An 11,478-nucleotide genomic window follows, 5' to 3' on the forward strand; every position below is an offset into this window, starting at 1 on the left:
CATCATTAGATTAGAATCTCAAAAGGAGAAAGAAATAATAAAAATTAGTTGAGATTTAGATCAAACGGTGTTAGAAAGTGATAGGTAAAGTAAGTTTCCTATGATGCACCAACACTTCTTAAAAAACCTGATGTGTCATTGACACTTCCCGACACTCCAACACGCGTTGCAAAGACTTAAAAAAAGGTTCAAAGAATGCATTGCGTTGCATTTTAGTTTCAACTATTAGATGCGTTGAATTACAATTACTATTTTATTGAGTTTAATATAAATATTTGTGATATCTTATGTTTCTTTGCAAAATTGATAGTTATTATAAGTTTAACTTTGTTTTTTTTAAGTTATTGAATATTAAATGTAATATACATTACATAAATTAAAAATATTATTTAATATCAAAACATATCCTAACATATTAAAATTTAATATTTTTTAAAATTAATATATCAGAATATCACGTCGTATCATATTCCGTGTCGGTACAATATCGCACCGAAAAAAAAGTAAGAAGATAACATATCTCTAAATATATTTATATTTGTATTAAATTCATGTCAGACGTAAATTGCACTAACGTGGTTTTCTTGCCCATAGTTTGAAACTTCAAATTGTACCGGCCTTGAAACTTCGAACCTATCGGGCCCTTGCCTATAGTTTGAACTTCGAATGTATCGGGCCCTACATCAATTTAAAGCATTGAATTTTTTTATGCTTCTAGATGGGACAGGACAAGAGGTCATGAAAAACACCGCTAGGAAATTTGGTCACAATATTAACAACACAATTGAAGAATTTCCGTTCCAACTCAGACATTGGAGGTACCAATAAAGAAAGAAACAAGTTATCCAAACAAAACTAACATTGTTTATTCTTCTAGCTAGACAGGCTTACAGAAGGAATTAAGTGACATAAAATTGAAGATTTAAGTTACCACTTGAGGGATTTTCAGGACTAAATGTAGATGCAAATTATTGATTTAAGGGGTTTGAATCTTAGGGGAGGCAAAATAAATTATATATTTAAGGCATCAAATTATCCATCCACTCAATAATCAATTAAGGAGACTTTCAAAGTCCCTCAATAATAACATCGATTATAACTCACATTCAATACTATCTCGGATTTGACCAAAGATAAACCACTCTGGCTTAGATCAACAAATGTAAACCCAAAGGACAGAAGTAAGGGGAGCACAAGAACATGATACCCGTTTGGTACGGCCTAAAAGCATGTAAAACACTATGTGTGGTAGAACGCACAAAGCGCTGCACTCAAAAGACAAGACTAGGATTTTCTATTAAAAAGGGACTGCTTGCAAAGGCTGGCCATGTGCTTTTTTCATACAGCATCTAGAATGTATCAGAGAAATTCATAGTTAACATGTTGGAATAAGATACTTTAAATACTTTCTCTAGCTGCTTCTTGCTTTTTCATTATGCTCATTTGGAAAAAGATATTGATGCTCTAATGAATTGGCAGTACTGTTCATCTAACTTTTCTTATCTGCACAATATGCAGCTTTATGCATTAAAGTTCCAAAAAGTTCTGTTTATGGCAAGCAAGTCTTAACAAAGCTGTAACCAAATTAAAATAATTAGATTTGCAGTTTCTCTTCTTTGTTTGTTTCTTTCTTTTTTCAATTAGATATGTTGCTTCTATGCATAATATATTTATTTGAATGAAAACGGATGCTCAAATTATGTAAGACTACTCTGCATAATAAAGACCCAAGGAAATGATTTTACAGCTAATAGTCAGGGTTCAGAGCTCAAGCAACCCAATATGGATTAAGTAACTGTGACTTCTAAGTATCAAACACAGACATCCCTGAGCTAATAAACTAAGAAATAAAAAGAAGATACATACCTATTTCAGACGAAGCAAGACCATCTAACTCATAATAGAACTATGTAACAATCTTAACTGGGTACATGTCAATGCAATCTTCCCATGGACACTTGGGTGAGGGCGTCACATGTTTCAAGGCCTCCCACACTGCACTGTTACACTTGAACCCACTCCCAAATGCAATATGCCAGACTCGGTTTCCCTTCCTCATCCTTCCCTTTGCTTCTATGTAAGCCAACTCATACCAAATTGAACTGGAGGAAGTGTTCCCAAACCTGTGTAAAGTCATTCTAGATGCTTCCACGTGCTCAGGCAGAAGCTGCAGGTTCTTCTCAAGCTCATCGATCACAGCCCTGCCACCAGCATGTATGCAGAAATGATCAAAAGCAAGCTTGAAATCAGGGATATAAGGCTTCATTTTTGCATTGAATAGCTTCTTGCAGACCAAAGTAGCAAAGAAGAGAAGTTGCTCGCTTATGGGCAATACAAGGGGACCCAAAGTTGTGATGTTAGTCTTAAGAGCTCCACCAGCAATAGCCATGAGATCCTTTGACAATGAAACACCCGTTTTCCCAGCATCATCCTGCTCCTGATAAACACACTTGAATGCCTTATCATCTGCACCTTTGTGAGTCCTCACAACATGAACAAGCTTGTACTTGGCTAGTCTTCTATCAGAAGCCTTGTTAGAAAGCAGAACCGCAGACCCACCAACGCGAAACAAACAATTGGGTATCAACATGGACTTCTTATTCCCAAAGTACCAATTTTGAGTAATGTTCTCAGTGCTAACCACCACAGCATAAGTGTTCCTATGAACCTGAAGCATATCCTTAGCAAGATCAATTGCTATAACACCAGCACTGCAACCCATACCCCCCAAGTTGAAGCTCCTTATATTACCCCTCAGCTTGTACTTGTTCACTATCATAGCAGAAAGAGAAGGGGTTGGATTGAACAAGCTGCAATTAACAACAAGGATTCCAATGTCCTTGGGTTTGATCTTGGTATTTGCAAAGAGGTTATCAAGTGCACCAAACATCACCTGCTCTGCCTCTTCCCTTGCAGCACCCATGGATGGCGTTGGTGGAATGCTATGCATGGCTTCAGGGGCATAGGTCTCTTCGCCAAGACCAGAACGTTCTAGAATCTTGCGCTGAAATTGGAGAGAAGACTCATCAAAGTCCCCTGTGAGAATTGAATGTTCCATGAATTCGGAGAATTTGACTTTGAGATGAGAAGGGGGTTTGTAGCAGGAGAAGTTCACAAGGTAAACGGATCTTGGCCGTGACATGATGTATACGGTGGATCCGAAAACGAGGATTGCGGAACAGATGATGACGATGACGAGGTTGTACTGAAGGTGGAGCCAGAGCATGTGAATGTCTTCAGGGTTCATCTGAGATGCTTGAATCAAGATGATGGATATGAGAGGGATCAAGCATAGTTTCAAAAGATGGGTTATCAAATAATGGTACCCTAGTTTCACATACTTCAGATTCACACTCTGCAGAAAATCCGGCAACCTCCGACTCTGGTGGATCTGAACACCATCGTCGGAACTCATGCTGGGTTTTTGTTTTAGATTCGGAAAATGGGTTTAGTTTTTGAAACAGGGGGATGAAACGGATCTGAATGAACGATGAAAAATTTGATCTTTTATTAAGGGAATTAATGGGGTGAATGGATGAGTGAGTGAGGGGAAGAAGTGAGAAGAGAAAGGGTTGATACACTACACAACTGTCACAGCTACAACCACGACATATATAAAAAGAACCACGTAGTACAATGAAGGCGTATGTTGGAAAAGGTGCTGATTTGTTTGTCTGCAACCTGAGTTATGATACCTGTGCCACAGAGACAGACACACACGTACGCACTCTCTCTCTCTCTCTATCTCGCTCTCTATTGTTGCCTCTGCATGCGTTCGTTTGTGGTGGAGGCTGCGAGTGAGGGAAGAAGAGAGGGAGTGATGGACGCAACCGTTGAGAATGGGTGGTTGCAGAAACGAAAGGCACAGACTTTGAATCCAAAGGGGAAAATAAAAAGGGTTTAGAAAGAGAGAGAAAGAACCAAACGGTGGTAGCTCAGTTGGTGCATGGGAGCTGAGCAGGTGGTGGGATAAGGGTATGTGTTCGAATCTCCTCAGTACCATCTTTGAGAGTGGTTTAAAGCCTTAATCTTGGACCCGCCTAGAATCAGACTAATCGCGAAGCGATGAACGGAGAGAATATTTAAAAAAAAAAAAAAAAAAAAAAGAGAGAGAAAGCGAGAGAGAGAGGGACATTAGGTGGCGGTCAAAGCAGAGAAATGGTTTATTAGCGGAAACCTCAATGTGACTTGTTTCAGCGTCTTGACTTTGTAACTAACTGACACCAGGGCCTGAGCTGTGTTTTGATTGAAAATAATAATAATTAAATTTATATTATTTAAAAAACACTTTTAAATACTTATTAAAAAAAAAACCTTTTTATATGATAGCACCAAGATTAGATGGACAAGATGTCACTATATAATAGCGCCAAGTAAGGCATGTTAGCATTATTTCAATGTCACTTCATAGCGTCAATATATAAAAGCGCCATATGTTCCATAGGGCGTGCCGCACACATTGGGTCATGATGTTTATCAGGTATAATATTGGTTTTAATTTATAATTAAGGTTTAATATTTGTTATATTGTATAAAATAAATTTATATTCTATACACATTAAAGTATATAAAATATATGTGGGTCCAATTAAAAAGAAAAAAAAAATTATGAACTCTACCCGTAGAAGATAAATTTACTTGGATTAAATTAATGCCTTGGGGCTAACAAACTTATTATTCGACATGCTTTGGAAATAACAAGTTCATTTTTCCACAAGAAATAAAAAAACGGAGAGTTCATTGCTCATCAGCCATCAAGTAAAGGGCTGGTTCAAACAAACTTTTGAAAAAAAGAGAGTAAGTATTATTACTTTTAAAAAAAAATTCAAAAGTCTTTTAAAAGAAATTAATATCTAAAAGTAAATTTTTTAATAAAATTATTTTAAATAAAAAATAATATACAACTTTTTTTTAAAAGCCAGTAATCTTAACTTAAAAAATCGTCATTTTAAATTTTTTTACTTTTGATTCTTTTTTTTTAAAAAAATATGTATCCGAATATACACATAAAATGAAAAATACTTTAATTTAAAAACTTGAAAAAAAAATCAACTTTTAATTTAACCATCGATGAGCCTTTTTATTAAATACTACCATGGGATATTGTGTTGCGTCAGTCCACGTGGATGTGGCTCTTTGAACTACACCATGTGATTAACGTTTTGTATCCCAAACAATACTCATAGCCATTCTTCTCAAAAATTAGTAATTTATGTTTTTACTAACGTGTGGTGTATGTTAAAATGCAAGTAAAAATTACTTTTAGTAAAAGTTGGTAAAAATACCTTGTAAAACGTAAAAACTAACGTTTTTACAATTTTGACCGTTTTTATTTAAAACAATTTTTTTAAAAAAAAAAGATTTACAAAAAAAAAATTAAAAAAAACTCAATTTTCGTTTTTTCCAAATTACATTCACAATATCTTAATATCTTTTTGTTTGGATATATATATATATGTCTTTTATAATTATATTTGTAAAGCTGCAATTATATTATAAGTTATGCTATGAGAATCATTTTGTATTTTTGGATCATTGTGTGCATTGAAAGAAGTGTAATTATATCCTGATGAGTAATGATCCAAAATCTGCAGAGTGTATGAAACAATTAGAGAAGATTGGTTATCCATTACTTGTTACTTGTTAGTTATCACTGTTTATAATTTTGATACTTGGTTATCAAAAAAAAATTCTTTTTAAGATAGATAAGTGGCTCAACACACATGTTCATTATATGAATTTTTTTTACATGCATATATATATAATTTTGTATCTTGACTTTAAGTAGTAAAAAGTATAAACTTTACGTTTCGTATCGTTTCTACGTTTTACGTTTCTACCAATCCTTTTCGTTTCTACGTAGAAACTCGAGTTTGACAACATTACTCATAGCCAAAATCACCTCATTTTAATGAATTACTTTTTTATGTTTTTTTCTGGTAAAATGTTTTTAAAATAATAATTTTTTTATGGTTGGGTCTGCGGTGTATTCTATCCTAATTCTTAAGTATTCCCAGGATATTTTGTTCAAAGCTATTAATATTATGATTGTTAAAATTAATAATGGGTTTTTATTTGTTATTATTCTTCTTTTTCTTTCCTAATTTAAATTTCTTTATACAGGGGAGTATTAGATTGAGATTTCAAAGGATTATTTTTAGACAAAAAAAAATCTATTGGTATTCAATTAAGATTTTAAAGGATTAAAAAAAAAGTCACGTGGTATTCGATTAGAATTTTAAAAGATTGTTTTAGAATCCGTACAAATCCATTGGTATTCAATCAGAATTTTAAACAAAAGAAAAATAATTGGTATTCAAAAAGCTGACGATTTTAATGAATTTTTTATTGATGTGAATTTCGTGAGATTTTTTAATGAGAAATATAAATATGATATCTCTCTTACAATCTCACTTTAACGCCTAGGATTAGGGGTGAAAGTGGGCTAAGCTGGGCCAAGCTTTGCCCCGAAAAGTCCAAGCCTACGCCAAAAAATTTTAATTTGGACTAGCCCAAGCCTAGTATGAGTATAACTGTTAACCTGACTTTGTCCGTTTATAAAAAAACAAATGGTCTGGCTTGGCCCGTTAGGCCCCTGTAGGCCGGGCCGGCCCAGTTTCACCCCTACCTAGGATTTCTTGAAATTTCTCTGTAAAACTATTTGTGTCTCATGTGTAACGTGTGTCAATCGGTTTAATTAAATAATAAAAGAGGCTTTATGGTAATTGACGTTTCGCATTAATGGTAATTGACGTTTTGACGTTTTGCATTATGGCAACGTTTCACATTAATGATAATTGACGTTTTAACGTTTTGCATTATGGTAACGTTTCGCATTAATGGTAATTGACGTTTTGACGTTTCGCATTAATGGGAAGTTACACGGAGTTAATTGAAATTCTGTAACTGGTGACATGGTTCAGTTATATAAAGTGAAAAGTGGTGAGTCTCTGACAATGATAATCTCTCAGAATTCTCTCCTTCATGGTCTGCCCATAAAAGCTGTATCAGATCCCTGTCATAAACGATACAAGGAAAGCAGAGGGTAAAGACTCTGAGAAACAATCTTCCATCATTAAAGTTCTTCATCAGAGTTCTTCCGCACTAATGGAGAAAGGTACGCTCTTATGTGAAAATCATGAATTCTAAAGATCCTGTATCATGTTCTTGAATGATCATTGTTGAACATGTATTAATGAATTACTGATGAATAGCTTACTGATGAATAATCTTTGCGGCAAAACACGTGGTATCAGAGCGTGTGTTTAAGAATTTATGGTTTTCCATGTATGATTATGATGGATTCTTGATTTTGAAAAATTAGGGTTTCTAAAATTTATTTAACGCATACAGTAACGAAACCAAAAAGATACAAAGGTTTTCATATCTATTAATCGGTTTTTTAAAGGTACTGTGTGATTTTTGGAAAACGTAAATATGAAAATTATTAAAGAAAAGGAATAGCTTTTGAATAGAATTGTGAGCGCCGTTCCATTTTCGATTCTGTGTTCTGAAGCAAAATTTTGATTTGATTTTGTAATACACAAAAGGACAAAACGAATTGAATGGTGAATGGCTACTTGTATGAATCGCTACTTGTATGAATGGATACTGGATAAATGTCTCGGTTTTTGTGTTAATGGACAAAGCCTTTGAAATTTACAATCATGGAATAGCCTTTGACAATTCACGATCAACATTCAAGTTTTATACACAGATCGCTATTTCATGTTGATTTGGATGTGACTTTTCGGTAATCGTGCGTTACTGTTGATTTCATAATATTCTTGAATCAATTAACCGTGCATCATGATTACTTTACTTCCTGGTTTTCATATTGATTTAAATGATTATGTGATGTGGTTGGATTAAAATTAAATGTGAAAATGTAATCCTATTATTGTTTATGAAATATTAAAGTTTTGGAATTAATTATGGTAGATTTGTTAGTCACCAAAGTGGCCAAATCTTGAAGAGTTATTTTAATTCCAAATATTATGAATTTTATTTCAATTACCATGACTGTGATGCTGTGAATAGTATGATATAATTATTCAAGTTGTGGTATATTGAAGTTCATTATTATAGAACAGTTAGGGATCAACCCAAAGGTTGATTATTTGTTTTATAAAATGAACATGGATGTTGGTATTGTTGACATATTTCCTCACATTTGGACATCCAAAGATGACAAATAATTATGATAGGGGTATGCATCATTGCCAAATTATATGAAATTTATATAGCATCATTATAGTTAATGTTGTATGTTAATGGATCCCCAAAGGCGAACATTAATATGCATTGAAGTTAGTATAGTTGAATCTATGCATTGAAGTTAGTATAGTTGAATCTGTGAAGTATGTCAGTATGTGACATGTATGACTCAAAGCATTAAGTCAGCTCTTCCACAAACTGAAAGTACCATCGAAATGATGAAACTTGTGGAAGAGCGCTCCCAAACCGCTGATAAGTCTCTTGTTGGGACACTTATGAGTACACTGACCACCATGAAGTTTGATGGTTCGCGTACTATGCATGAGCATGTTATTGAAATGACAAGCATTGCGGCAAAATTAAAATCATTGAGCATGTTATTAAAATCATTCTGTCAATTATGTAAAGCATCAAGAAGCTGAAAAGTATAAAGGTAAGATGCATGAGAAGAAAGGAGGAGGAGGAGGACCCCTTAAAGTGAATGAGGTCTCTTCTTCTAAAATCCACAAGGCCAAATGAAAAGTTTGTCTTTATGGGCAATAGAGTGAAAGTTCTGGTGGAAGCTGTTGGGACGTATCGTTTAATTCTCGACAGTGGATATCATTTGGACTTATGTGAAACTTTGTATGTCCCTAGTATATCTAGGAATTGAGTTTCAATTTCCAAACTTGATGTTGTTGGATACTCTTTTAAATTTGGTAATGGTAGTTTCAGTTTGTACAAGCACAATCATTTGATTGGTAATGGTACTTTATGTGATGGATTATTTAAATTATGTCTTGATAATCTTTATGCTGAAACACTTATGGCTCTGCATCATAATGTTGGTACTAAACGTACCTTAATTAATGAGTGCTCCGCTTACTTGTGGCACAAACGTTTGGGACATATTTCCAAAGAAAGGATGAAAAGATTGGTAAATAATGAAATCTTTCCGGATTTAGACTTTACTGATTTAAATGTTTGTGTGGATTGTATTAAAGGAAAACAAACAAAACACACAAAGAAAGGAGCCACAAGGAGCACTCAGCTTCTTGAAATTATACACACTGATGTATGTGGTCCGTTTGATGTTAATGCCTTCAATAAAGAAAAATATTTTATCACTTTCATTGATGATTATTCACATTATGGTTATGTCTATTTGCTGCATGATAAGTCTCAAGCTGCAAATGCTTTGGAGATTTATATTAATGAAGTTGAAAGGCAATTAGACAGAAAGGTGAAGATTGTCAGGTCTGATAGGGGTGGTGAATATTATGGAAGGTATGATGAAAGTGGACAACATCCGGACCCATTTGCTAAATTTCTGGAAAAGCGTGGTACACCGCAACAGAATGGTGTATCAGAAAGGCGTAATAGGACCTTACTGGATATGGTTAGGAGTATGTTAAGTAATTCTTCTTTACCTGTTTCATTGTGGACTTATGCTCTAAAAACTGCCATGTACGTATTGAATAGGGTTCCTAGTAAGTCAGTTCCAAAGACTCCTTTTGAACTTTGGACTGGAAGGAAACCTAGTATAAGACACCTGCATGTTTGGGGTTGTCAGGCAGAGATTAGATACTACAATCCGCAAGAAAAGAAACTGGATGCAAGGACAATCAGTGGTTATTTCATTGGTTATCCAGAAAAATCGAAAGGGTATAGATTTTACTGTCCTTATCATACCACAAGGATTATTGAATCTGGAAATGCAAGGTTCATTGAGAATGGTGAAGTTAGTGGGAGTGAAACACCACGTAAAGTGGATATTCATGAAGTGAGAGTACAAGTTCCATTACCTTGTAGCTCTAGTAAAGTTATTGTTCCTTATGCTATTGAACCAATCAATAATAATGAAGGACAAGTTAATGATCCCACTACTCATGAAGAGATTATTGTTGATGAACCGAATGAACCTATAGTAGAAGAACCACAACAAATAGCATTAAGAAGATCTCAAAGAGAAAGGAGACTTGCTATTTCTAATGATTATGTGGTATATCTACAAGAGTCTGATTTTGACATGGGTATTCAGGATGATCCAGTAACGTTTTCACAAGCCATGAATGGAGAAAATGGTGATAAATGGTTAGATGCTATGAAAGATGAGTTGAAATCTATGGAACAGAATAAGGTCTGGGATCTTGTTGAGTTACCAGAAGGGTGCAAGAGAGTTGGTTGTAAATGGGTCTTTAAGACCAAACGTGACTCTCATGGTAACTTGGAACGTTACAAGGCCAGACTAGTTGCAAAGGGATTCACTCAGAAAGATGGCATTGACTATAAAAAAAAAAAAAAAAAAAAAAAACTTTTTCACCAGATGGATGTGAAAACTGCCTTTCTAAATGGAAATTTAGATGAAGATGTGTACATGGACCAACCAATGGGGTTCATAGAAAAGGGTAAAGAGCACATGGTGTGCAAACTTAAGAAGTCAATATACGGACTTAAACAAGCTTCACGGCAATGGTACCTTAAGTTCAATGATACCGTTGTTTCCTTTGGATTTAAAGAAAACATCGTTGATCGATGTATATATCTGAAGATCAGTGGGAGCAAGTTCATCTTATTGGTTCTGTATGTTGATGATATTTTGCTTGCAACTAACGATCTTGGTCTTTTAACTGAGACTAAGAAGTTTCTCTCTAGTAACTTTGAAATGAAAGATATGAGTGAGGCAGTTTATGTGATAGGAATAGAAATATTCCGTGATAGATCACAAGGACTGTTAGGTTTGTCTCAGAAAGCATATATTAATAAAGTTCTAGAGAGATTCAGAATGGAAAACTGCTCATCATCTTCAGTCCCAATTCAGAAAGGAGATAATTTTAGTCTCATGCAATGTCCTAACAGTGAATTGGAACAAAAAGAAATGGAAGGAACTAAAGGTCACATGCTTACTTATAGAAGGTCTAGCAACCTTGAAGTTATTGGATACACAGATTCGGATTTTGCAGGATGCGTAGACACAAGAAAGTCTACATGTGGTTACCTATATTTTTAGCTGAATGAGCTATATCATGGAAAAGTGCAAAGCAGACTGTAATAGCTGCGTCCACTATGAAAGCTGAATTTGTGGCATGCTTTGAAGCCGCGATTCAGGCTAAATGGCTACGGAACTTTATTTCAGGGCTTGGATTGGTCGACAATATTGAAAAGCCGCTGAAAATTTATTGTGATAATTCCACAGCAGTCTTCTTTTCTAAAAACAACCATCTCCCAAAGGTGCTAAACATATGGAATTAAAGTACTTTGCCGTTAAAAAGGATGTTCAGA

The 11,478-nt window shown here is 34.6% G+C and overlaps 1 protein-coding gene across 1 annotated transcript; it reads right to left on the reverse strand.

Moving 5' to 3' along the window:
• Nucleotides 1-1,730: 1,730 nt before the first annotated feature.
• Nucleotides 1,731-3,842, reverse strand: LOC133291719 (3-ketoacyl-CoA synthase 4-like). Its single transcript, XM_061490022.1, has one exon. It carries the CDS (start codon nt 3,413-3,415, stop codon nt 1,907-1,909), a length of 1,509 nt encoding a protein of 502 aa, XP_061346006.1. The 5' UTR covers nt 3,416-3,842; the 3' UTR covers nt 1,731-1,906.
• Nucleotides 3,843-11,478: the final 7,636 nt, after the last annotated feature.

The sequence above is a fragment of the Gastrolobium bilobum genome, unplaced genomic scaffold (assembly GCF_033153095.1).
Source record: "Gastrolobium bilobum isolate Gb01-03AN ecotype WA unplaced genomic scaffold, APGP_CSIRO_Gbil_v1 utg31780, whole genome shotgun sequence".
Taxonomy (NCBI): domain Eukaryota; kingdom Viridiplantae; phylum Streptophyta; class Magnoliopsida; order Fabales; family Fabaceae; genus Gastrolobium; species Gastrolobium bilobum.

Coding starts and splice junctions, on each gene's coding strand:
- LOC133291719 (XM_061490022.1), bottom strand. CDS start 3,415: ATGAGTTCCGACGATGGTGTTCAGATCCACCAGAGTCGGAGGTTGCCG.